This window comes from Petaurus breviceps, unplaced genomic scaffold (genome assembly GCF_028583685.1).
Source record: "Petaurus breviceps papuanus isolate PSGF00001 unplaced genomic scaffold, PetGlider_PUasm1.0 551, whole genome shotgun sequence".
In the NCBI taxonomy this organism is placed as follows: Eukaryota; Metazoa; Chordata; class Mammalia; order Diprotodontia; family Petauridae; genus Petaurus; species Petaurus breviceps.
In genome coordinates this window covers 35,158,244-35,186,134 of record NW_027186372.1, presented here as the reverse complement: position 1 = coordinate 35,186,134, position 27,891 = coordinate 35,158,244, and the positions used below count along the sequence as shown (strand labels likewise).

The 27,891-nt window shown below is 41.8% G+C and overlaps 1 protein-coding gene across 1 annotated transcript in view; it reads right to left on the bottom strand.

Moving 5' to 3' along the window:
- CSF1R (colony stimulating factor 1 receptor) overlaps positions 1-27,891 on the bottom strand; it is a 50,082-nt gene that overhangs the window by 7,474 nt on the left and 14,717 nt on the right. Inside the window, exons 5-10 of the mRNA XM_069102632.1 lie at positions 25,846-26,011; positions 23,857-24,043; positions 21,009-21,124; positions 19,914-20,034; positions 19,332-19,519; positions 15,600-15,715 (exon numbers count right to left, since the gene is read on the bottom strand). Of these exons, the coding sequence (XP_068958733.1) occupies positions 15,600-15,715; positions 19,332-19,519; positions 19,914-20,034; positions 21,009-21,124; positions 23,857-24,043; positions 25,846-26,011 (894 nt within the window). The remainder of the gene's footprint in view (positions 1-15,599; positions 15,716-19,331; positions 19,520-19,913; positions 20,035-21,008; positions 21,125-23,856; positions 24,044-25,845; positions 26,012-27,891) is intronic.

Here is a 27,891-nt window from a genome sequence, read left to right as displayed (position 1 = left end):
GTGTGTGTGTGTGTGTGTGTGTGTGTGTGTGTGTGTGTGTGTGTGTGTGTGTGCACGCGCGTGTATATGTGCGTGCATGCACATACTCCCACATATTTGGGGAAAGGGAAGAAAAAGAAGGAAGAAGGCATCTTCAGGGAACTAGAGAACCGCAGAGCTAGAAGGGGCCTCCAAGGGCATCTAGTCCAACTTTCAACATTTCTAGCAAGTGGCCACCTAGTCTCTGCTTAAAGATGTCCAATAAACTCACTCCTCTTCACAAGGCAGCCTGTTTCATTGCTGGACAGTTCTAATGGTTATGCGTTTCTTCCTATTTTCTGAGGCACCTAGGTGAAGCAAGGGGGAGCGTGTTGGACTTGAGTCAGGATGATCTGGGTTCAAATCCTATCAGTGTGCTTCAGGCAATTCACTTAATCTTTCTCAGCCTTAGTTTCCCCATCTGTAAAATGGGTGTTAACAATAGTAACTTCTACTTCATAGGTTGTTGTGAGAATCAAATGAGATGACAGGTATAAAGTGCTATATAAATGCTAGCTATCATCATCATCATCTAGAACAGGAACCTTCCTCTGGGGAATGTTCACTCAGAAGATACCTCTGATCTCTAAGAACTTTTTTTTGGGCTGCAGGAAGTCATGGGTTCATAGAGAGTGGGCAGGGACCAGCTAACTTAATCCTCTCATTTTAAAGATGAGGAACAGTGAAGTGACTTGTTTAAAGTAGGACAGTTAGCAAATGACACAGCCAGGGTTCAAGGCAAGGTCTTCCGAGTCCCAAACCTGTGTTTTGTCACAGACATCATTTTTCCTCTTCCTAGATGGCAGTGGTCTCACTAACTTCTCTTCAAATGGGACATTTGTATGATCAGTGCTTGATTGAGAAAGATTAGGGTGCCAGGTTGTGTCCTCCACTAGTTGGGGGCATTTGAGGGAAGCAAAACACACCCATGGAGGAGAAATCTATCTAGGCTACATGAAACCATGATGGAAAAGCAGCTAAGGCCATGTTCTGAGCCTCTTAGCCAGTCTTGAATTTGACTTTACAAGTGAGGAGTTTTAGGTGGGACTATAGCTGCTCTGCAGATAGGAGGAGCTGGACCTGGGAGGTGAGGGGGAACCAGAATGACTGTGGGGTAGAAACCACATGGACTACTTCCAGTATGATTTTAAGATTGGAGATGTAGAGGTGGAGGGAAATCTTCAAGATCATCTAGCAGTTCAACCTTCTCATTTAAAAGAAAATGAGGCTCAGAGAGGTTGAGTGATTTGTCCAAGGTCACACACACGTAGTCAGGGAAAGAGCTAGAATTTGAATCCAGGCTCTTTAATTGCAAACTCTTCACACTGCAATAACCGTGTGTCATGTGGCAGCTAGGTGGCACAGTGGGTAGAGAAAGCGCTGGACCTGGCATCGGGAAGACCTGAGTTCAAATGTAGCTTTAGATACTTACTAGCTGTTTCGCTCTAAACAAGTCACTTAACCACTGTTTGCCTCAGTTTCCTCAATAGTAAAATGATCTGGAGAAGGGAAAGGTAAACTACTACAGTGTCTTTGCCAAGAAAACCCAAAAGGGGTCATGAAGAGTCGGATATGACTGAAAATGATTAAACCACAGCAACCATGTGACCACACATGTTCAAGGCATAAAGTAAGATAGACTATTTCCGCCCTCCCCCTTCAGTTCCCTCACCTGCCAACCTACTTTGCTATTCCTTTCTGCAGCTCTATCCTATTCATGTCCAATTCACGCACAAGCCAAGACATCACCCTCATGATGTCACTGGGTCTCTCTTTGACAATGAAGGGTCAACTACAACAGCAGCTGGCTTGGTAAATTTAGGAAGTAGGGACTTTGTATGCTCTTTGGATAGGAGTGTGGGGAACAGCAGGACCCAAGGAAAAGAGTTGATTCTCACTAGAAGAGTATTAAAGATCCTTTCTCACGCTAAAATTTTGGGATTCCATGAATTCACCTGTAATCTGACTTTCGATCTCTACAACTACCTTCTATCCCCGCGAGCTCCTTGTACGGACCAGTAGAGCTTGGCTGAGGCATTCAGCCATTCGCTGTCTCCTCACTCCCTTCTCCACCCTCCTTCTCTCCCTGCTTGCTGACTTCTGCTCTTCCCTCTTCTTTCTCTGCTTGTCCCCTGGTCACCCCGGTGGCTAGCAGTCTGATGACTCAGCCTCTTGGGAGAAACCGTCCTTGAAACAGAGAGGGCCTTTCCTGCATGTGGATCGCTTGTCTTTCAGGGTTCTTAGCTTCCAAGACCAGAGTACAATCTCTAGCAGAGGGATGAGCACTTCCTACCCGGTGTCCTAGAAGGATGGGGAATCCCATGACTAAGCTCCCTTAGAGACCCTGCTAAACTCAAGGCAAAGGGAGCGTGAGGAACTGGAGACCTTTCAAGTGTCTACTATCCCACGAAGGAAGGAATCTTGTGTGGAAATGCTCACTGAATCATAGGACTGAGAGCTGGAGGGAGACTTGGAGATTATCTAGGTCAAGCTCATTTTGTAGAGGGAACTGAGGCTGAAAAAAAAGCTAAATGCCCATGGCCAAACAGGTGGCCTATAAAAGATTACTTGAAAGAGTTGGCCTAATACTCTTTGATCCAGCAATACCACTACCAAAGAAATCAAAGAAAAAGGAAACAGACCTATATGAACAAAATACTTGTAACAGCTCTTTTTTTGTGGTGACAAAGAACTGGAAACTGAGGAAAGCCCATCAAGTGGAGAATGGCTAAACAAGTTGTGGTATATGATTGTGATGGAATACTATTGTGCTACAAGAAACGACAAGCAGGATGGTTTCAGAAAAACCTGGGAAGACCTAAATGAACTAATGCAAAGTGAAGTGAGCAGAACCAGGACATTGTTCACAGCATTACAGCAATATTATAATGATGATCAACTGTGAAAGATTTAGCTACTCTGATCAGTGATCCAAGACAATTCCAAAGGACATGTAATGAAAAATGCTATCTACAGTTATCCCTTCCACATCATGACTTTCCCCATGGCAATTTCAACATATTGCATGTTGGCATAAAAAAAGTTAAATGGAATTTGGGAGGGATTTTGCAGAAGCTGCAGATGACATGTGAAGGCCAGCAGATGACACAGAGCCTATGACCAAATATTTAACCTACACTTCACAATGAAGTACTGTAAACACCTCATAAGAGAAAAAGAAAATATTCAGACTTATTCTCTGGTATGAAGGGATGATCGAAAAATTTTACAGGGATTTTCCAGATCACAAAGGTGCTGTGCTGCAACCCCTGTGATGTGGAAGGGATAACTGATGAACTCTGAGTGAAGATCAAAACATACTTTTTCACTTTCTTGTTACTTTAATTTTTGCTTTTTATTGTTGTTTTTTTTTGGTTTTTGTCTTGTTTTTTGCAACATGGCTAATATGAAATATGTTTTGCATGATTTTGCATGTATAGTTGATGTCATATTGCTTGCCTTCCCGATGGCTGGGGGAGGGGTAGGAGAGAGGGAAAGAGTTTGGAACTCAATATTTTTTTAAATGAATGTTAAAAATAAATTACTTAAATTAAAAAAAAAGAATTTTGCCTAACTAGCCACACAGCAAAAGCCAAGTGGATGAGGAAGAAGCTGCTTGAGGGGGCAGGAAATGCTGCCTGACCATTTCTTCAATATGTTGTGGAACAGATTCTCGTTTTGACATAGATTAGAATAGGTAGTCAATAAGGTTCCTTTCAATTCTGAGATTCTGTGAAAGAACAGATTAGAAGAGTAGTCATTAAGGATTCAATTGTAAATGTGGAAGGAGGTCTCTGGCAGTGACTGAAGGAATCTGCCCTTGACCCTGTACTGTTTAGCATTTCTATCAATGACATGGATAAAGGCATATATGGTGCACTTATCAAAATTTCAGAGGTACAATGCTTAGTGGGCCAACTAATACATTGGATAACAGACGCAAGATTCAAAAAGATATTCACAGGCTAAAACACTAGGCTGAATCCAATCCAACGATAAATGTATATATATACATATACACATACACACATACATGTGTACATACATAGAGAGAGAGTCACATGGGTTAAAAATCAACTTTACAAGTACAAAATGGGGGTGGGTCAAGGTTAGACAGCAGTTTACAATATGAGTCAATAATATGATATAGTGTACAAAATAGCTAATTCAATCTTTGATTGCATTGAATAAGGCCTAGTTTCTAGGTCTAGGGAATTAATTAATACTACTGTATGTCATCTTGATTAAACAACACTTGGAGTGCCACTTCTAGACTCTACATTTTAGGAAGGACCTTAATAAGCTAGAGAGTGTGAGGTGAGGATAGTTAATGGCCTCAAGGAAATGTCATATGAAAATCAGCTGAAGGAAATGGATATGTTTAGCCAGCAAAGAGAAGGCTTGGGTTTTATCACAAAGAAGAGGTTGGACTTGGTCTGTTAGGTTCCGCACGAGAGCCAAGCTAGGAGCAACAGATGAGTCAGAGATGCAAAAATTAGGACAAGCTTCCTAACAGTCAGAGATATCTAGAAGCAGAATTGATTGCCTTGGAAGGTAGTGAATTCTCCATCACTAGAGGCCTTCAGGCAAAGGCAAGATGAAAACTTGTCAGGAATGAAAAATAAGGGATTCTTGGTCGTGAATAGGTTGAACTAGATTGCCTCTGAGATCTCTTATAATTCTGACATTCTGTGTTTTAAATCCAGCAGGGGAGAAAAAATAAAAAGGACCATCATACATCTTATTACTCAGTAACTTCAATGCAAAGGGAACATAAGAGTGAGCATAAGGGAGAACAGCAAAAATATGTCAGAAAATATGGTTCTAGATCAAGAAATAAAAGTAGCCAAAAGTTTGTAGACTGTGCAGAGGCTTTATGCTTCTTTGTCAGAAATGCTTTCTTGAAGAAGAGGATGAGAAAGTGCAGGACGTGGTGAGTACCAAAAAACATGGGGCTCTTTTTGGTCAGAGGAGGTTGCAGACCTGTAATTTCATTGGTGTAGAAACCTTCCCATGGAAAATTCCCTTTACCAATTCAAGTCAGCACCTGATTTACCATTTACATGTTTTAGAGAGTTGTCTGACATCATGCAGCCGGATTGTGTCAGAAACAGATCTTAAAATCAAGGCTTCCTCACTTTATGAATGATCTTCCTTAAACCATGCCACATTTCTCGTTGGATTATATCTTGAAGTATGAAAAATCACTAATTATTTATGTGGGAAACATTTCTGAATCACTTTTTAAATAGTCAGACCACTGAATTACTAAAGCAACATGAATCAAAATCAACATGAAATTAGAAAAATAAAAATGAGAAGATGCAATTAAAAGAGATCTAGTCTGATCGATTTAAGCAAGTTACCAATATAAAAAAGAGAGAACTGATTAAAAAATACATAGACATAGACTTTCACCTTTTCCTACCAACGTGAAACGAATGCAAAACAACCACCATACCGAGGAGGCCAAAAGAGCCTAGAAACTCTGAGGTAGTTTCTTGATCTCCTTGTCAGGTGGAGAGATAGAGCAGACAAAGACAATGTTGGTTTGGAATATAGACTCATTTGCAAAATTTTAGAGAATAAGACAGAAAGAGTATGAGCAGTATTGCCTCGTAAAGCAGAGAGTAGTAATAGATAGCAAATGAAACTGTAATCAGGAAAACAAACAGAAGAAAAATGGGAAGGATCTGTGACAATATCTATAACAAACACTTTTCAACCATCAATGATAATGAGTCACACAAATTAAACTCTAACATTAGAGTCCATGATGTGCTGCATGAGATAGTAGAAATAACACTAAAGAAAGCAAAGAGAGAACAGCTGGACAAGACCACATACACACAAGGAGGATCATTGCTGGAGGTTGTACAATTTTAATATTCTTGAAGGACTAATATTCAAAATATACTAAAAAGAGGAAGATAAATGAAAAAAATGATGAGGAAATCATTTAATCCATGAATAAGCATTTGTTAAGCACCTATAGAGCTCTTTGCTAGATGCTAGAAATAAAAAAAAAATGGTTCCTATCCTCAAACGGTTTACGTTCTACCAGGGAAGCCCATATGCCATATATAAGTATATGCAAAACACATGTAAAACAGATACAAGGCAGTCTTGTAGGGAAATGCATGAATTGCTTATGTATGAGAAAAAAATTCACGAAGAAGGTAGAATTTTAGTTGAGTTGTGAAGGAGTTCAGGGATTTCAAAAGAAGAAGTGATAAGGGAGAGTATTCTAGGCTTGGGGATCAATCAGTTTAAAGACACATTGATGGGAGAAGGAATGTGTTGTGTGAGAAATAAAAGGGATGGGAGTAATGTGCTAAGAAGATGGAGAACTTTAAATTATGTTTAATCCTGGTGGCAATAGGGAGCCCACTGGAGTTTATTGGCATGTTCGGATCTGCACTTTAGGAAACATACTTGGCCATTGTGTGGAGGATGGATTGGAGTGGAAAGAGACTAGAGGCAAGGAGATAAATTTGAAGGATATTGTAAAAATAGTCCAAGAGAATGGTGATGAGGGAACCATACTAGTATGGTGGCTGTGCAAGTGGAGAGAATGGGATGCATGTGAGAAATGTTGGAAAAATAGAAGTGTTAATATTTGGCCATGGATTTGATATGTGGTATGAGTAAGAGTGAGAGTCAAGCATGACACCAAGGTTGTGAACCTGGGTGACTAGGAGGATTGAGGCTCTCTTGGTAGTAATATGGAAATTCAAAAGTGGGGACGGTTTGGGGAGAAAGATACTAAGTTTTATTTTGGACATTTTGAGTTGGAGATGCCTCCAGGACACCCAGTTTGAAACATCCATTAAGCAATTAGTGATGTGGAATTGGAGTTCAAAAGAGAGACCAGAGCTGGATATATAGATCTGGGAATTGTCTATAGAGAGGTTATAATTAAATCCATGGGAGTTAACAAGACAGCCAGGAGAAAGAATGTGGGAAGAGGTCCCAGGACAGAACCTTAGAGGACACTCATAGTTAAGTGGAATGACATGAATAAGGATGCAGAAAAGGAGATTAGGAAGAAGTGGTCAGACATTAACGTGCAATCGGGGGAATAATAACAGCAACAAAAAAAGAAGTGGTCAGACAGTTAGAAGGTGAACAAAGAGGAAACAATCACAAAAACTCAAAGAGGAGAGGAAAGAATAATCAGGAAGAGAGGGTCCTTAACAGTGTCAAATGCTGCAGAAAGTTCAAAATGGCGGGGTGGTGTATGCCAGTCTTGGAGTCAAGAAGACCTCAGTTCAAATCTTGCCTCTGGCCCTTACTAACTATGTAACCTCTTAATTTCTCTTGATCTTAGTTTGTTCAACTAGAAGATGAGAAGATTGGACTAGATGACCCTTGGGGTCCCTTTAAGCTCTAGATTGTAGGAGCATAGATTTAGAATTGGAAAGGATATCTGAGATTATCTAGTCTTGGGCCTGGGAAACTGCAGCCTGAGAGTCAAATCCAGTCCATTTGCTTTTGTACAGCTTGCTAACTAAGCATGGTTTTTTAAGATGTAAAAACCTATAACTCATAGCCACACAAAAGGAGGCTTTGGACTGGATTTGGCTCATTGCCAACCCCTGATGTAGTCTAATACCTTGATTTTACAGATGAGGAAGCTGATACTCAGAGAGTTGAGGTCCTACAGGTTGGAAATAGTGGAGCAAGGATTCGAACTGAGGTCTTATGTCTCCAAGCTCAGCGTTCTTTCCCCCGTATCACACTTCCCCTGCAGACCTACATGCCCATTCCCTCATTTCTATAAAATCTCTGTGGGAACAGTACACACAAATAACAAGATTGTTGATGAAAGTAGGAAGGCTTTCACCAATGGCGAAGAGCAGACTGCACACAACTGACCTTAAGACACAGACTCCAAGAGCTCACTTTGCTTACTTTTGTCTGCTGACAATAAATTTTAAAAAAAGCATTTGAATCAACAGAACTTTATTACAAGATATCACCTATGTATATGTAATGATCATAGAAGATACTTGGAGAGATACGGCCGATAAAACTTTGCAAGGCACACACCAGGGAGACATGCTTGTCAAGTATCTTTGATACTTTCATAAAGGATGCCCAGTGTAGATTAAAAATGGAAGAAGGATTGCCTATAGGGGGTGAAGTCATCCAAATGTTTCCGGTTATGGGTGATATCAGGTTTATTGTATCAAGCCATAAAGCCCTGTAGGCTCCTAAATGAGATCCACATTTATTCACCAGAGTTGAGTATAACTTATCTACACAGGAAAAATCACACAGCTGAAGAATTGTCCAGATGATAATATTACTTTGGATGGATAGCCCGTGGATCTGGTCCCTCAGTTCATGTATCTGGGACAGACATTACGGAGAGACAAAGAACCCAGAATGGAATAGAAGAAAGAAAATGGGTTGGACTGCATTTGAAAAATTACAGAGGATTTTCAACGACCCCAGGCTTTTTCAGAAAGTAAAGATACATCTTTTTTACACCAATATTATTCCGGTAATACTATATGCAGTAGGTTCAAGTCATAGAATTCCACACTGACTGAGAATTAAAATTGCAGTGATATAATAAAATACAGAAGGTTACCCAGGACAAATTGTATCCAACAGGTAGTCTAAAAGATATTAAAGAGATTTATGACTGAAAGAGGCTGTGTGCAGGTCACATAGTAGAAGTGTGAGATAACAATTAAGCAGCCTGGGTATTGAACTAATGTTCATGTAGTGTGTCGAGAGATCTAGAGAAAGATGTTGTTTGGATTCCTGGATTCCCTTGGAGTGTTTACAGGTAGAGATGGACAGGAGTAGCCCAGGATAAGGCTTAGCTATTTTCAATCTTCCCTATTGGAAAGAGTACTTAAATCAGTGAAATCATAAATTTACTCGAAGCATTTAAGTATGAATTTTAATATTTAGTAATTCACATATATATTCTTTTTTTTCAGTCTTTTGCTAAAGGCTTTCTTATACTTGGAATTAGGGTTTCACATATGTTTCTCTTAAGTTTGAATTTTTTGATGTAGAGGAAGCTGAACCCTCTGACTTAAGGCTTTTCTAAAGTTTTTTTTTCCATTTCAGAGGATTCTCCTTAGTATGACATTGGAAGAATAATAAAGCATGAATTTTAGCTGAAGATTTTTGCACAGTTACTTGATGACTTTTCCCACACACACCCCCATTTCACATCTATTTTCCTGAGAAAAGGAACCTAGAGGAGTGCTTATCGGAATTTCCCTGCTATCCATTGTGGGTCCAGAGCTCTAAAGCAGGCTAGCATCTCAGAAATCCAGAGCTGTTCATGGACTCATCCCCTGGCCTAAACCAATAGCATGGAGTCTTCTAGAAGGGCCAAGAAAATGAATGCAGTCCCTAGAGTTCCCAGCTAATCCAATGCAGATCACTGGAGGAAAGAGTAAACAAACTAACAAAAAGACAAAGAGCTTATTATGGTGACAGGTGCCCAACATACAAACATAAAAGATTCAAATTCAAAATTCAGAATTCCTCCCAAACTCCTACAAGTCAAATCTCAAAGAAAAACATAGCTTGCCTAAGAGATCAATTAGATTCCTTGGTGAAATAATGTGAGTTTTAAAATGACATCATAAATTAAATTAGATCAGTAGAAGAAAAAACTGGAAAAGAAATGAAAGAGACTTGGAGGAGAGACTTGGAAAAAGAATTAACTGCTTGGCATAAGAGGAGAAAAAACCTTACTCAAGTAACAGACTTCCCCAAAATTATAATGGTCCACAGAGAAATTAATGACTCCACAGGACAGCAAGAAATATTAAAATAAAGTAAAAAAATTAAAGAAATAGAAGGGAAAGTAAGGTATCTTGTAGGAAAAAAAAATACTACAAGTAGCCAAAAAAAGAGTTCAAGTATTGAGGAACTGCAGCAGGATCACACAGGATTTAGAAGCTACCATCACAAAGGAGAGTAAAGCATGCAACACAATATTCCCAAAATCAAAGGATTAGACATGCAACCAAGAATAGTTTGTCCAGGAAAAATGGAATATAATCTTCCAAAGGGTAGGGGAATGGACCATTAATAAAATGGATTTCCAAACATTCTTGCTGAAAAGACCAGAGCTGAATAGAAACTTTGAAATACAAACCCAGGGGTAAAGAGAAACACAAAAAGATGAACACATACCATGTTTCCCCGATAATAAGACCTATCCTGAAAATAAGCCCTCCCCTTACTGTGTAAGATTCCTCTAAAATAAGCCCTCCCCCGAAAATAAGCCCTATTGAGATTGCTACTGTAGTGAAGGTGATCCCCTGTGCTACACGCTACATTACGGTACCCTCTGTATGCACCGTCTCCCCCCCCCCCGTGAAATGCACGCCGCGCTCCGAGCTGCATCCAATCAGAGCTGCAGCAGTGAGCGCGTCATCCTGTTCTTCCCCAGTGATTTGCTTATTGAATAAAGGTACATTTTTTTGTTCACATTTACCTGTTTATTAAAATTGCTGTCAATGTTCATTAAAATAAGCCCTCCCCTGAAAATAAGCCCTCTGGTGTTTTTCTGTCCAAAAAAAATAAGACAGTGTCTTATTATCGGGGAAACATGGTATCTGGAAATGAGATGGGCCAGCTTATGACCTTGTAAACTTTGAAAGACTGGAAGAACCATCAGAGGTCCAGCAAGCAGAGTCTCTAGCAAAGTTTCCCAGAAGCACCAATTGCTAAATTTGGTGAGGAACTAATTTCGAGAAGTGGCCTGGTTGACCGAGCATAGCAGTGTATTAACCTGGTAATTGAGACACTGTGTCCTGCAAGCAAGGGAGAAAATTATCCATTGCTTATGCCACATGAAGAAGTGAAATTTGGGAGAACTTCACAAAAGGAGAAACTACTTTCAGGGCTAGGAGGTACCCCCCTCTTTATACATGTTCCCAACCTGTGTATTTCAGTATCTTTGTATTTTAGTTCTAAGCTCACTTTACCCAAAAACCTCATTGTTATACAGGAAGAAGAGTATGCCTTATAGCGTGTGTGTGTGTGTGTGTGAGAGAGAGAGAGAGAGAGAGAGAGAGAGAGAGAGAGAGAGAGAGAGAGAGAGAGAGAAGAGAAAGAGAGAGAGAAAAGAGAGAGACTGAGAGAGACAGAGAGAGAGAGAGGGAGAGAGGAAGGGAGGGAGAAACAGACTTTAAGTCTGAGTTGACTCTCCCTAGGGAGTGAGTGAATGTATGTTGGGGGGAAAGTGCTCCTCCCAGTTGGATGTGGGGAGGATCTGTACTTTATGACCTTGTCTGTATCTTCTTAGTAAATATCCCTTTGTAAAAGCTGACCACAAAAGAGATGGACCCTTAGTGCAAAGAGAGCTGGGGGAGGGGGGATTGAATTTATGGATCCTAAGGACCTAAGCAAAGCAGCCTATAAAATAGTGCACTATGTTTTGTGACACTGTTGCTACTCAGTTGTGTCTGACTTTTCATGACCCCATTAGGGCTTTCTTTTTTTTAAAGCAATCGGGGTTAAGTAACTTGCTCAAGGTTACACAGCCAGTTATTATTTCTGGGTGTGGTGCTGAGTATCTGAGCCCGGATTTGATCCAGGTCATCCCGACACTGGAGCCGGTGCTCTTACTCGCTGAGCCACCTGGCTGACCCTAAGCAATTGGGGTTAAGTAACTTGCTCAAGGTTACACGGCCAGGTGTTTCTGGGTGGGTGCTAAGTGTCTGAGCCTGGGACTCGATCTCCAGGTCCTCTCAACACTGGAGCTGGTGCTCTTACTCGCTGTGCCACCTGGCGGCCCCACCATTAGGGCTTTCTTAGCAAAGATCCTGGAGTGGTTTGCCATTTTTTTTTCTCCAGCTCATTTTACAGATGAGGAAACTGAGGCAAACAGGGTAAAGTGACTTGCCCAGGGTCACACCTAGTGTCTGAGGTCAGGTTTGAATTCAAGAAGTTGAGTCTTCTTGACTCTAGGCCTGGCACTTTATCCACTGCACCGTCTAGCTGCTCCTTCTGGAGTCGGGAGTTTCTGGATATCTTTTTTAGCATGTTTCTTAACCTGTCTGGTCTTCAGTCTTATCACTTGTAGACCAAGGATGTTGGACTACATGACCTCTGAGGCCCCTTCCAGGAACCAACATCTATGATTCTATAATTCAATGACTTCTGGAACTATGCCTCAAGGAGGCTGTTGATAGAAAGAGAAGACTCATATGTACAAAAATGTCTGTGGTGGCATTACTTGGAGTAGTAAACAGGCACCCAGAGAGTAGGAAGTAGCTGAATAAACATGGCACACTATTGGATCACAAAGAATGGTGAATGTGAAGATGTCAGAGAAGCACGGGAAGACTTGCGTGGAATGACAAAGAGTAAAGAAAGCAGAACCGGGAGAACAACATACACAATGACCACAAATAATGAAGATGAAACTCTGGTCAATCACAATATTAAATGTTAGTACATGCTTGCTCTCAATTATAAAAAAACAAACAAACCAGAACCATCTCTAAAAAAATGCTGGACACAAAAGTTTATTCTGCATTATTAATATTTTCTCCAATTCTTAAGTCTGGAAAGTAACAAAACAAACAGCAACAAGTAATCAAGTCCTGATTTGTAGTGTCTATTGATCTTCTATGTGTAAATGCCCACACTGAAAGTTAACAAACAGCTTGCATGATCCAGTTAGATCTGGCTCCAGTAGACTTTTTTTTCTGTCAATAATCAACAATCTAATTGTTTTCTCAAGGAACACACTTTCAGGTGGTTCTGAATGAGAGTCTGTTGTGTCAATTGTATTAAAAAAAAAAGAATAGACTGATTGGATATCGAGAGGATGGCCCATCAATTGGGGAATGGCTAAACAAGTTGTGGTATAGGAATGTAATGGAATATTATTGTGCCATAAAAATAATGAGCAAACAGATTTTAGGAAAACCTGGAAAAGTTTACATGATCTGATGCAAAGTGAAGTGAGCAGAACCAGGACAACATGGTAAACAGCATTGTAATTAGCAACATTGTGTGATGATCTGCTATGAACAACTAGCTCAGCAACACAATGATCCAAGACAACTCCAAAGGACTCATGATGGAAAATACTATTCACATCTAGATAAAGAACTGATGGAGTCTAAATGTAGGTCAAAGGATACTATTTTCACTTTATTTTTTGTGGTTCTTTTCTTTTGGCCTGTTTCTTCTTTCAAACATGGTCAATATGGAAATGTTTTACATGACTGAAAATATATAACCTATGTCATACTATTTCCCATCTTAGAGAGAGGGTGATGAGGAAGGAGGGAGAAAATTTGGAACTCAAAATTTTTTAAATGAATGTTTAAAAAAATGTCATTACATGTCATTGGGAAAAAATACCATTAAAAAAAGAATACACTGATTGGTTGCTTTATAGGAAAGTTACTTTATATGGCAATTATGTTGCAGACTCATAGGATGTCAATACTGAAAGGGACTTTAGAGACCATTTAGTTCAAACTCCTCATTTTACAGATGAAGAAATAGAGAAGCAAACTAATGGGAAGACAGGGAGGGATAGTGGTAAAAGTATTAGGTGGACGTTTAAATCCTGACTCCAGCAGTTATTGGCTATGTGATCATGGTTACTTCTCTAAGTCTCAGTTTCCTTATCTGTAAAATGGGGATAACACTAATGATAATTACTGGCCTCACAGGATTGTTGTGAGAAAAGTGTTCTATGGGCTGGGAAGCCTTATGGAAAGGGGAGTTAGTATTAGTGCCCAAGAGCACAGAGTGATTTAGTGTAGATCCCATCAGGACAGGGTACCCAGGCATCCTCTGGTTCCCTCCAGTCTAGGACCCTTCCCAATACATCCCAATACTCTCATATCACCAGGAGCCCTGACTAAAGAGTGATGCTAAATAAATCAATGAGGAAATGAAAGAGAATAAAATTACTGAATTGTCTTTCTAGTACAGATCAGTCTGGGTGAATATGGATCAAGTTTCCCAAGGCCTCCCCTCCCCTTAGGTAAACTGATCATGGAGGCTCTGGATCCTTGGAGGTAGAAGCAGGAAAAGTAGCCAGAAGTCTGAAGTTTTTCCCTAACCAGCAACCTCCTTTCTTTGCACTAAGGAGCAAGCAATTGACACAGGGCAGGTCACAAGGGAAGAGGAGACGTCCCTGAATCACAATGTTCATTCACTTCCTCAGAAGACTTTTAGGGCTCATAACATGTAAACTTTTTTTTTTAAAGCAATTGGGGTTAAGTAACTTGCTCAAGGTTACACGGCCAGTTATTTCTGGGTGTGGTGCTGAGTATCTGAGCCCGGATTTTGATCCAGGTCATCCCGACACTGGAGCCGGTGCTCTTATTCGCTGAGCCACCTGGCCGCCCCTAAGCAATTGGGGTTAAGTAACTTGCTCAAGGTTACATGGCCAGGTGTTTCTGGGTGGTTGCTAAGTGTCTGAGCCCGGGATTCGATCTGCAGGTCATTCCAACACTGGAGCCAGTGCTCTTACTCACTGTGCTACCTGGCCGCCCCAACATGTAAACTTCTAAGGCTGGTTGGTATTCGAGGCCCTAAAGACTGACTGGAAAGAGTGGGAGAATGCAAAGAACACTAACTGAAGATGAGGAGGCCTGGGTTGAGCAATTTTCCTAGCCTTAATTTCTTCATTCATTAAAAAAAAATGATGATAATAACAACAAGAATACTTCTACTACTAACCTTCTGTGGGTTTTGTGGAGAAATCCTTAAAGCATTATATGAAAGCGAGTTGTTATTATTGCTTTTCTAGCCTTAATCTCTCATTATTCCCTTTCCCATACTAACCTAGTCATGAGCATGCCTTTCTGCCTCTTTCTTTGCTGACTTCTCACATTCATCACATGCTGCTTGAGGGAAAAGAGGACCCAGTGAAAGACAGCTTGTTTAATGAAAAATCTTAGAATTGGATAGCCTTTCTAAGCCTCAGTTTCCTAATCTGTAAAATGGGGATAATAATAAAAGTTTCCTTACTGTGTTGTCATGAGGAAAGAACTTTGAAAATTTTCAAGTGGTATAGAAATAGGAGCAATTATTAGCAACTTTACCCATCTCTCATTTATTGAGGGCAGAGACCATGTCTATTCATAAGATCCTAGGATTTAGATCAGGAAAGTCTCTTAGAGACCATCTAGTCTTTACAGATGAGGAAACTGAGGCCCTGAGAGAAGAGACTTGGTCAGGGTCACACTTCTTTCATCTCTTGTACAACCTGGGACATTACATGTATCCCCAAATTTCAGTGTTGGAAAAGACCCTCAGCTACCATCCGGTACAGCCCCACACCCGAAAAAAAAATCCCTACTACAACACATCCTATACAATGTTTATTGACTGAGTATGTGACCGAATCGTAAGGAATTGTCTTATTTTCTTACTGAGGAGATGAGGAATGAGGAAAGGAAGAAAAGAGAGGGAACTTTGTTTAGTCCATTTGCCAGTATACTCAAGGCTGCCCCAGCTGGGGGGAGGCCAGTAGGGAGAATTCCTCGATTAGCCAACATCCCTCCCCATTTTCCTACTGAAATCCACTCTGCCCATCCACCAGCCCAACATCCAGCACTAACCTGTTTATATTTGTACAGGAGCAGAAGGAGTAGAAAAGAAAGTAGGGCCATGGCAGCAACACAGGCTGTGACAACAGGGATAAAGAGACTATCTTCACCAGGCCGGACGAGGGGTTCTGGAGATAAGAGGAAGAAAAAAATGAAAACCTTTTTTCTCAGGTCCTCCCCAACACAACTGGTAGCCTTTATCCAAGGAAGATGTGGGTGAAGAGGAGCCAGGGAGGTTTCAATGAAGATCTGGTGGTGAAACCTAGTGTCATTTAAGCCAAAGACCTTCTAATCATGTCCCCCTACTCAAAAACCTTCATTGACTCCCATCTATGAAGATAAAGTCCAAACGTCTTTGCCTAGCATCAGAAGCCCTTCATAGTCTGTACCGAACCTTCCTTTCCAACCTGAGCTCCCAGAGTAACATGGGCAGAGGTTATACTCTATGGATATTATTTTGGACACCGAGTGAAGGATAGATTGAAAAGGGGAAGATTTGAGGCAGGGAGTACAGTTAGGAAGCTATTGTAATAGTCCAGGGGAAGGAGGATAAGGGTCTGAATTGAGAGAATTGAGGGAAAAGAGGATTCAGTGAAAGGCAACTTGTTTAATGGAAGATCTTAGCATTGGATGACCTCTCTGAGCCTCAGTTTCCTAATCTGTAAAAATAAGGATGATAATACAAGTTTCCTTACTGTGTTGTCATGAGGAAAGACCTTTGAAAAATTTTAAGTGGTATTGAAATAGGAGCAATTATTATCATTAGCAACTTTACCCATCTCTCATTTATTGAGGGCAGGGACCCTGCCGATTCATAAGTTCCTAGGATTTAGAGCTGGAAAGTCTCTTAGAGACCATCTAGTCCCACCCCTTCATTTTACAGATGAGGAAACTGAGGCCCTGAGAGAAGAGACTTGTTCGGGGTCACACACGGGAGAGTTGTGGCCACATGATTAAAGAGAAGCAGAAAGGATCTGGGAGATGCTATGGAGGTAGAAGCATTCATATTTGTTAAGCGAGATTGGCCATGTGGGACAAGGGAAAGTGAGGAACCTGGGATTACTCTGGACTTACTTTCACTGCTACCCTAACTAGATGATGTGAGAGGCAACCCCCAACTGCTGCCTGTCTGAGTTCCATTTCATTCAAAGCAGACAAGCCACTCAAACTTTGTTAATTTGATCAATCAATGTGTACCAGGTGCTATACTAGACAGTGATAGATATTACTATGGTGCAAAAATGGATATGGCACAGATCCTGCTCTCAGTCTGATAGGGAGAAAGATGTGAACACAAACTGCTATGATCCAAGGCAGACAGAGGCACGCACAGAATATTAGTCTAGGCAGAATACTATGAGAAATGTAAAGAGAGAAGGATCTGGCAAACTTTTTTTTTCAAAATCCTGATATTTAAATAGTCTTTCAAAGCTTACAGAGTGCTTTAATACTAACACAATCAAATGGAAATAGCACTGGTTTTGACACCAGAGGACCATCAGAGGGTCAGGTTTAATGGGCTCTAAATTCCCTCCACCTTCTTAAATTTGTGATCTGTTGAACACTGTGAGTTAGGTAGTACAGGTAGTATCACAGTTTTAAAGATGAGGACACTGAGGCTCAGATAGATGTTATTTCCCACTCACTTTGCTAGTCAGTATTGGAGACAGAATTCAAAGCCCTTCTGTTTGATGCCAGACTCAGCATTTGATCCAATATGCCCAGTTGCCTTTCCCATCTTCATCTCCCCTCTTTTTTTTTCAGCACAAATGCTAATGCCTCTTCCTCACCACTCCCTTCGTTCTTTTTTTTTTTTTTTAAAGGCATTCAGGGTTAAGTAACTTGCTCAAGATTACAGGCCCAGTTATTTCTGGGTGTGGTGCTGAGTGTCTGAGCCCAGGATTCAATCCCCAAGTCATCCCAACACTGGAGCTGGTGCTCTTACTCACTGAGCCACCTGACCACCCCTAAGCAATTGGGGTTAAGTAACTTGCTCAAGGTTACACGGCCAGGTGTTTCTGGGTGGGTGCTAAGTGTCTGAGCCTGGATTCAATCCCCAGGTCATCCCGACACTGGAGCCAGTGCTCTTACTCACTGTGCTACCTGGCCGCCCCCACTCCCTTCATTCTATCCCACCCCATGCCCCTACACAGGAGGAAGTCACATTTCATTCACATCATATACTATCATAGGATTCTCCATGTGGGGACCGAGTCCAAGGGTTATTTCCATGACTCCCTGGAAACTTTTTTTCCCTTGCAAATCTTTATTTTTTCCCTAGAGCTAATGAAGACTTGCTAATACCCCATTCTGACTTGAGTAGGTTGATGAGAAGAGGAAACGGTTACATGGACAGAGCAGGGCAGCATCAGTGTAGAAGAGAGTTTTGGAGCACTTAGGAATACAGAGCAATAATGTGGAGTTGCAAAGCAATACAGGATCCAAAGAGATTTCGCAACAAGGCTTGAGTAAGCCATTCCTCTTCCCTGCCCAGAGTTTCATGACTAAAAGAAGGCTAAGGCGCTATAAATCATTACAGCACCAGGTAGACAAATAGTGCTTGGAAGAGGCCAGGGCAGTCTAGGCTGAGTCCAAGAGCTTGGAGCTCTGAAGGAACCAAGTCAGATTCTTAGGAACCATGACATAGAACAAGAAATGGTGCTTAGAACCCAGAGAAGCAAAGAAGAGAATTCAAAATATGGCCAGTTTTCTCATTCCCCAAAACCATTGCTAGGAGTACAGGCTACCATCTCCCTTCTAGCCAGGCCTTTTCCTTCACTGTCCCTGCACCTGAATAGGTTTTTCCTCAATCAAACTGAAACCTGTCAAAGAGCTTAGCTTGAAAAGGCCAAGGTTCCCGACTACATCTAGGGCCATCTCCAGTCTTCCTGATCAATATCTGGCCACTGGACCCAGATGGCTCCAGAGGAGAAAGTGAGGCTGGTGACCTTGCACAGCACTCCTTCACTTAAATCCAACTCACTTGTATATCATGATATCACTTTCCTGATGGCATGGTCCTCTTTGATAATGACGGACAAACAGTAGCAGTAGCTTACCACAGGCATTCTGCAATATGGGATACGTCCCTGAGGGTTCAGTGTCAGCCAGAATTGATCTGATCTCCTTTGATTCTTAGCTTGTGTCACTCATATCATGGCATTTTCACATGCCACTCATCCCTACTAGACTATGTGCTCTTAAGGACTGAGACTGGGACTCATTCATCTTTGTATCCATCACGATGCCAACCCTTGGACCCTAAATAAAGAATCAATATTTGTTGATTGTATTCATGTTCTTTCCCCCTTGACATTACCTTGTATGATTTTGTATATACTTATCTAGGTACAAGTTGCATCTTCAATAGAATGTAAGCACCCAGAGGGCAGGAACTTTTTTCACTTTTATCTTCATATTTGTAGTAATTAGCACTGTGCCTTGAGCATAGAAGCGATTTACTGAATGTTTATCGAATTGTTGAATTGTTTGTTCTTTATTTCATGTGTAGGTCTTGTCTTTCCAGGTACTGTGAGCCTATGAGGACAGGGACCTTGTGCTTTTACCTCTGAAAATAGTGCCTTACTCCCAGGAGGTACCAGCTACTCTATTTGTTGTCTGACTCTTAGATCTTAGATGGAAGGATAATGGGAAAAGCCGTGTCCAGGAAAGGTCAGGGCTACTTGTGGGGAGGTCAGAGGGATTCTCACCATCCACTCACAGGAAAGCACACAGTATTCTCACCTGTCAGAATGGGCCAGAAGATATATGAGCTGTTCCCAATCTTGTTGCTGGCCATGCACATGTAGGTGGTGTTTTCCATCAGGGTTTGGATGTGAAAGATACTCTCAACCATCACTTTGTTAAAGGGCTCCTCACTCAGGACTGAGGTATTGGAATCATGCCACAGCAACACTCTGTCCTGGTTGCAGCTGGGAAGGTGGGAGGAAGGAGATGTGAGTCAAAGGGAGGAGACCTTAGTGAGGGGGATGAGGGCTTCTCTGAGCCTCTGGGATGAGAATCTGTATGTTCAAGGAACTATATGAGTTATTTTTTTTGGGAGGGCAATTGGGTTTAAGTGACTTGCCCAAGGTCACATGGCTATTTTTTGTATTAAGTGTCTGAGGCCGGATCCGAACACAGTTCCTCCTGACTCCAGGGCTGGTGTTTTATTCACTGCGCCACCTAGCTACCCCCAAGAACTATATGAGTTACACCAACAGAACATCACTATATCAGGACCATCTGAGCCTAGTCAGGAAAACAGAGGTTTAGGGAAATGGTCTTGGCCTTCAGGGCCGTGATCTGAGTAAGTGGATGACGTACCTTTCTTTATTGCTTGGGCAGCGGTACCATGTAATCTCAGGGGCTGGATACCCAAAAGCACTGCAGCGGAGGACATTGGAGACATTGAGGTATGCCTGCTGAACTTGTACTTCTGGGGGACCTGAGCAGGGAAAGAGGAATGAGACAGAATAAAATAGAGCGAGGGACGTTGTATGCCCAAGACTCTCCTTCCTTGTACCGTTACCAGAGAGCATATCTGCTATGACTGTGTAAAAAGGGAGATGGCCCAGACATGGATTAAATCCTCACATTTAGCCAGTCCATTCCTTAGCCCTCCAGGCCCCTCATTAAGCTCTCTCCCCTTTACTGAGTGCTTCTCATTCCCTTCACTGAATTACATTTCCCTCACTGAGCTCCCTCTTCCTAATGCTCCCCCTTTTCTTGATAATCCTCATCCTCTTCCCTTAGCCCCTATACCCTGCATTAAATGACAATACCCTCATTGAACTCCCCCTCTCATCGAAACTCCATCTTCTTCACTGAACCCCCATCTCCTCAAAGATCTCTCATCCCTTCACTGAGGCCCACACCTTCCTTCACTGAGTCCTCAAGTCCTTACAATGATCCTCTGGACCAGTCTTCTCAATACCTCTGCCCCTCATCAGTTAGTTGACTCCCCAGTCGAGCTAACTGGGTATCACATAGGGCAAGGAACTGAGAGAATCCTTCCTGTCTGGGTAGGGTAAATGGGGGAGGGCATAAAAGGTCAGGAGAAAGAAATGAGAACAAGTAGTTAAAATGGCCTGACTGTCACTTGTGGAGGGGCCTAAGGTCTTTCATTTTTGGCCCTTTGTGGGAAGAAACTAATCCTTGGACCTGTGCCTTTTATATTCCCTCATCACTTCAGATAGAATCTGGTTTTCAGTCCTTCTGGGGCAGATACACATGCAGAAGTGTCTACTTGGTATCTAGAACAGTCCTTCCAGCAGTCCTGAGCCCATCTGGAACTTCCCATCCCCAGGTAGTTAAGGGAGGCTTCACAGTATGGGAATGGGGGGCTCCTGATTCCCAGTTCTAGCTCCAGTCCCACTCTGACCCATCCAGGCTTTCCCTCCATTTCCTGGAGGCACTCACAGTATAGGATGACCTCAAAGGTGAGAGAAGCATTAGCAGCTGAGTTCTCAGCATAGAAAGTGTAGTATCCAGCTTCTGAATTTTTCAGTCGAGACAGAGTGAGGATTGTGTTGAACCTAGAGGGGGAAATGAGCATGATCTAGTTCAGGAAGCAAGACCACAGCCCTGGAACATTCCCACTTCCCAGTGGTACCTCAGGCTTTTCCCCAGTCCTGAGGAGCGCAGCTAGGCACACAGCTGTCTGCCCCCTCTTCTCAGCTACTATGGTAAAGTACTTACTAATTCTGCAGTGCATACCCCAGACAGACAATGGGCTTGGCACACCGTGGACAAGCACAAAATGCCAGCTGGTGGTAATGGCCACCATCCTTTGAGGCTCCAAAGAAGCACACGACCACAGGGTTGATTATTCTTTGCTGTTTAACCTAAGCCATCATGGAAGCAGAAAGCCCTGCTATAGGGGAACCACGAGTTGGGTTGGCTGTGAGTCCCCACAAAAAGGCAACTTTGCTGAAAAGGTCACGAGTTGTGACTTGGGATATCAACTCTTGGTAAAGAGTTCTGTTTGGTGAACCCCTTGTTCTCTTCTTGTCTTCTCATCTCTGCCTACTGGCTCCCCTGGCTTCCTTCAGACCCCAAGGACAATTCCACCTTTCCCAATATCTTTTCATTCCAGTGCCTTCCCTCTGTTAATTACTTCCTATTTGTCTTGGACACAGTTTACTCATCCATAGCCATTTGCTTATTGACTCCCCCATTAAATTGGGAGCTCCTCCAGGGCCAGGACTGTCTTTTGCCTTTCTTCATACCCTTATCACTCAGCACAATGCCTTGTATATAGTAGGTACTTAATAAATGCTTATTGATTGAATAATAATAAAATTTAAGACTCTTTTAATAGATGTCATCATACAGAATACTCATAATCTCCAAACTACATGGAATAAAAAGCTTTCAAAAAATAGAGACCGTTTGTTGTCGTTGAGATGTTTTTTTAGTTGTATCCAACTCTTTAGGAGCCTATTAGGGTTTTCTTGGCAGAGATACTGGAACGGTTTGCCATTTCCTTCTTCAGCTCATTTTACAGAAGAGGAACTGAAGCGAATAGGGTTAAGTGACTTGCACGGAGTCACACATCTAGTAATGACTGAAGCCAGATTTGAACTCAGGATGATAAGTCTTCCTGACTTCAGGTCCAGCTGGCACTCTATCTATTGCCCCTCCTAGCTACCTCATGGAAAGAAATTATAACCTTCTGGGAAAGGAATGAGGCACATGTCGTCCTTAGAAATGTCAGATTTTTAAGCCTTGGTCCTCTGACTCCAATTTCACTATTCTTTCTACTATACTACAAGTCTTCACAGAAATAATTAATGGAGGCCTGAGTGTCCATTTGATTCTATATTTTAAAGGACTTTAAAATGCTTTAAGACATTAGCAGATGTTACTACTAGATGATTTCACTGCCCGAAGGAAGATAGAAAAAGCTGACAATCAGGGAACCAAATGTTTCTAGTTGGGTAACAGAAAAAGGGAGACAAGAAGAGATTTTAAAAAGGCAGAAGTTGGTGACCTGGAATATGGGCTGCGGTATAGGAGTGTGTAGAGAAAGACTTCTCAGCAGAGTCATAACCAGGAATCCTGGCACATGGGGCAAATTCAATTTTTAAAGGAGTGGGTTCCCCAAAGAGACCATGACTCAAGGAGGATTAGCGGGGAAGGCAACTGGGTCCAAGAAAAGATAATCTAACTGTGGGTAAAGTAGCAGGGAGAAGTAAAATATCTCCTTGTCCAGTTAACCCCAAACCTTGCTTCCTTGCCCTCTCCCAGATCCCTACCAACCTTTCACCATTTCCCCCATTCCTAATCCCTGCGGGATGTGACCCATTAGAGGACTCTAAGATACAAAGCTTAGAGATAGCAGCCTCTGAACCCCAGTGGGGATGAAGCATGAACCCTCAGATGTGGGCACTTTGGGCAAAGTCCTGGACACCTTGCTCTAGTTCTAGTTACGCTTCTTAGTGCCGAGTGCAGACTTGTCAGGTACCTAGACATGATTCCCAGAACGAGAAAAGACTAGACTTAGGGGAACAGATCTAGAAAGACTTAACCCTAAATCTGGATTTTGAACCTATCCATGTACTTACCTTTCTTGACTTGTAAATGAGCTTTCTTTATGTAATCAGCTAGCCCCTAAGAATGAGGACTGATTAGACTTCAGTGTGGAAGACAAAATGGATGGCTTAAAGCAGGGTCCATCAGCTTGTGTTTTTAAATATTTTTGTAATGGTATTTTAATATCATTGATTTCCTTTGTAATCCTATGCATTTAAAAACATTGGTATGAGTATTAGTATATAGGCTTCCCCAGACTACCAAAGGGAACCATGACTCAAAGGTTACTCCTGACTTCTAACTCTTAGATCCTATAAAACAGAACCAGACCTCTGGATGCCTTCCCTGCCCTAGGGTCCTATTCCTCATGCTTCCTGAAGGTGAAGCACAGAGGAGAAAGCTTGGGCGAGACTCTAGCCCAGGGGTAGAGAACCTGTGGCCTCAAGGCCACATGTGGCCTTCTAGGCCCTTGGGTGCAGCCCTTTGATTGAGTCCAAGTTTTACAAAACAAATCCTTTTATTAGTGGGATTAGTTTTGTGAAGTTTGGATTCAGTCAAAGGGCTGCCCTTGAGGAACTAGAGGGCCACATGTGGCCTTGAGGCCGAAGGTTCCCCACCCATGCTCTAGTCCATGTAGTTAGTCACTTTAGGGATCGACTCTAATTTCTTCTGGCCTTGAACTGAGGCCAAGAAGGGCATGAAGGGAAGAGTAGAAAAAGAAATGAGTGAGTACCTGTAGGTTTTCCCTGAAATGGAGGTCAGAAGTTCTGGGTGAGAATCGAGAAAGGGACCATCATAAGTCCATTTCCAGTAAAGCAGTTCAGGATAAGTCTCCATATTGACCTTCAAGTCCAAATTGTCCCCAACAGCCATTGCTAGTTGGAGGCTTTGCTCAGAGGACAGGTTCATGTACCCCTTCTCTGAAAAAAAAAAACAACATTTCCAGGTATAACATTGATGGAGAAATCTTTTAATTCATTCATTCAGCTGATAGTCATGTATTCATTTCATTCATCTACTTAACAAACATTTGTTAAATACCTGCTGCATGCAGAAGATTGCATTGAGGTCTAGGTGTGACACAAAGATAAAGAAGACATAGTTCCTACCTTCACAAAACTCATACTCTATTATTTATTAAATTCCTGCTATCTTCAAGGCATTTAGGCGAGCCTTGCCTCTTCCTGCCAGTAACTCTTTCCCACCCCTTAAATCTTATCTCTCGCCTGCTTTCCTTCCATTATCCTTTTTTTTTTTTTAGAATTTTAAAAAGTTTTAGAAAAAGACAAACACATAAAAAGAAAGAGAAACATATTATAAACAAATATAAAATAAGAAACATGTCATGTGCACAGCAGAACATAGGAGAGGATTCAGAATCCTTCCATTATCCTTGAAGCCAGCCTTGATTTGGTTCCAGCCAGCACAGGTTGCCTATTTTCTTTAAAATGCTTCTTTCACCATTTTATCCCCTACTCAAAAACCTTCCATGGCTCCTGCCTAACTAACCCTCAGACCGGCCTTCATGGTTTCTGAGATCTGGTCTTTAACCTCCCTTATCTCTTCCTGCTTCCTCTACACAGTCTCTTCTCCAGCTAAGCCGTTCTCTAGTCTGTGATTAGAAGAGGCGCTTGTTCCTATTACTGCCTCATTCCCTTTTACTGACACCTCTCCAGATTCTTGGAGGCCCAGCTCAAGGCCTACCTCCATGCTGAGGCCTTTCTGACCATTCCAGCCCACAGAGACAGCTTCCTTCTCTGAGTTTAAGCACTTGCTGTGGGCACCACTCATTTTGTGATTTACTTGTCCCGTTGTTATTAAGCAATATTCATTGTGTGAGTCTTGCCTTCCCACCTAAAGTTTTTCTTTTTTTTCTTTTAAATCAATTTTTACTGGTGTCTTTTGTTTTTATATAATCATAATTTTCCCAAGTATACATTTTCTTTCCATTTTCCACCAGTGATTCTACTTGGTTTCCACTCAATAGAGCATCATGCCTCCCCCAGGATAACCTTGTCACCTAAAATCTCATCACCATGCAGATGGAAACTTTGCAACAGGTACCCCTGATACCTCCAGTTCCCTTTTGAATGTTAACTTCCCCCATCAGATTGGAAGCTCCTTGAGAACAGGCACTATCTTTTTCTCATCTGTGTCCCTAGAGCTTAGTACAGTGTCTGGCATACAGTAGGCACTTCATAAATGTTTATTGAATTAAATCATCCCTTCCCCTGCTCTCCCAGAGAGCCATCTCATATAACAAAAAGTATTTCTTTAAAAACAGAAAGGAAAAGAGGAAAAAAAAATCAGTACAATCGTTCAATACAATGAAAAAGTCTGAAAACACGTGCGATGGGCAACACCTGTGACCTTCCCACCTCTGGGAAGGAGTGGGTTGGCCTCCCTATGCAAATTTGAAGACTCACAAGTATAAAGTAATCCTCAATGCTTTTTAATTATATTGATTTGAACGGAATAAAATCTGAAAGATCCCTCCGCTCTCCTGTCCTATGATGTTCTCACCTGTCCCCTCCTCTATTCCTTCTGGTATCACTGATTTCCTCTCCTGGTCCCCCCTGATGCCTTTCATCCTGAATATCCTTAGTCTCTTCCAAAATGCACTATTTTTTTCTCCCAGGCTCCCTAATGACCAGCCCAGCATCCAGGAAACCCAAGGTCCCACACCATCCCACAGGTGAACACTATGTTCAGATTTCCTTACCTACCACCTTTAGCACTGTTAAAGAAGAGCTGGAGCCCAAACGGTTGAAAGCCTCACAGACATAGGTGCCGCCATCCTCTGGGCGTACAGCTGTGATGGTGAAGTTGACGGTGCTTTGGTAGTTGTTGTTGATAAGCTCATAGGTGTATTTTCCCAGGGAAGTGTTCTGCAGGCAGAATGAAGAGCTGGTGAGAACCCAAGCCATTGGTGGGCTCCTAAAAGCATATCCAGAGGGATGACCTGATGCCGATATGTTGAATTTATAAAGTTGGGAAAACCAGAAACTTCCTTTCCCCAAATGTTCAGGTTCTTCCGACTATTTGATTCAACATGCTGCATTTTGAGGAGGGATCTCTACTCTCTTTCAGATTAAATCATTAGCATTACTCATTAATAATAATTAATAGGGGCAGCTAGGTGGCACAGTGAGTAGAGCACCAGCCCTGGACTCAGGAGGACCTGAGTTCAGTCACTTAACACAAAAAAACTAGCCGTGTGACCTTGGGCAAGTCACTTAATCCCAATTGCCCTCCAAAAAGCAAGCAAACAAACAAACAACAATAATAATGAACTAAAAGGCAGGTAGAAGACAGAGGGCCCACTCTGGACTCAGAAAGACCCCGGATCAAGACTGACCTCTTGACACAGACTTGACTGCGTGATCTTGCACATATCACTAAATTTGAAGTGCCCCAGACAACTCTCTGAGAGTAAGGAGTCACTCACCAGGTGTTTCCCATGTAGTGAAATAGCAGACCTGTGCCACATCCTTCCTCATCAAGAATTAATTATATATTAACTCAAATTCACATAGTGCTTTAAAGTTTACAAAGTATTTTCCTTAGAAAAACTCTGACATAAACAGTACCAATTTTATTATCTTTGTTTTACAGATGAAAAAACTGAGATTTTGAAGATGAAACCAAACAAGTGACTTCTACAAGGGGTCGTTGCCCCTGTCCCCCAGGTTGCAGTATAAGCACATTTCTAATATACCCAGGTAGTAAGTCAGGCTTTCAGGGGTTCAAGTTTCCTTCTTCCTCTATGCCCTATCAGTCATTTTTTAGTCACATTCGACTATTTGTGACCCCGTTTGGAGTTTTCTTAGCAGAGATATTGGAGAGGTTTGCCATTTCCTTTCCCAGCTCATTTTACAGATGAGGAAACTGAGGCAAATAGGGTTAAGTGATTTGCTGAGGGTCACACAGCTAGTAAGTGTTTGAGGCCAGATTTGAACTCAGGAAGATGAGTCTTTTCTGACTTCAGGCCTGGCACTCCATCCACTAGCTGCCCTAAGTTTTTATCCCCTACACTCAATTCTCAGAAGATTGTGTGAAAAATAACAGCTAATATTTAGATAGGGCTTTAAGGTTTACAAAGAGCTTTACAGCCACTATCTCATTTTATCCTCATAACAACTCTGGGAAGTAGATGCTATTTTTATAGCCAAGGAAACAGTTTTCTAGATGGAAGAATTTGCCCAGAGTCACATACATCTAGCAGCTGTCTGAGGTTAGGTTTGAGCTTGGGTCTTTTTGACTCAAGGTCCAGTGTTCTACCCACTGAACCATCTAACTGCTCTCATTTTCCCTTGGAAAAAATAAGAGAGGAAAGAACACAAACCTGGGAATTGATATATTTTGTCACGAAGTCACTGTAAACCTTTGACATTCTATATTCTCTGTTCTAAGTTCTCTCCTAGAGCTAATGATCTAGCACAGAGGTTGCCAAAGTGGGCGATACCACCCCCTGAGGGGCACTGAAATGATCCAGGGGGCATTAGTAGCCTCGGGTGCAATTGGGGGGGGCATTGAATAAAAATAAGGTGGCAATGGGAGCACAAAGAAAGAAGGGAGGAAAATTTTGAAAAACCTTTTGTACATATTTCATTTGTTGTGTAACAAAATTAAAATCAAAGTGATTACATTATTTTCCAAATAAACACATAAAATGCAAGTTAGAGAGAACCCATCAGCTGTCAAATGTGCTGACAGGTCTTAATAAGCAAGTGTTGGTAAGCAAGCATATAGCATATTGTTGGGAAGT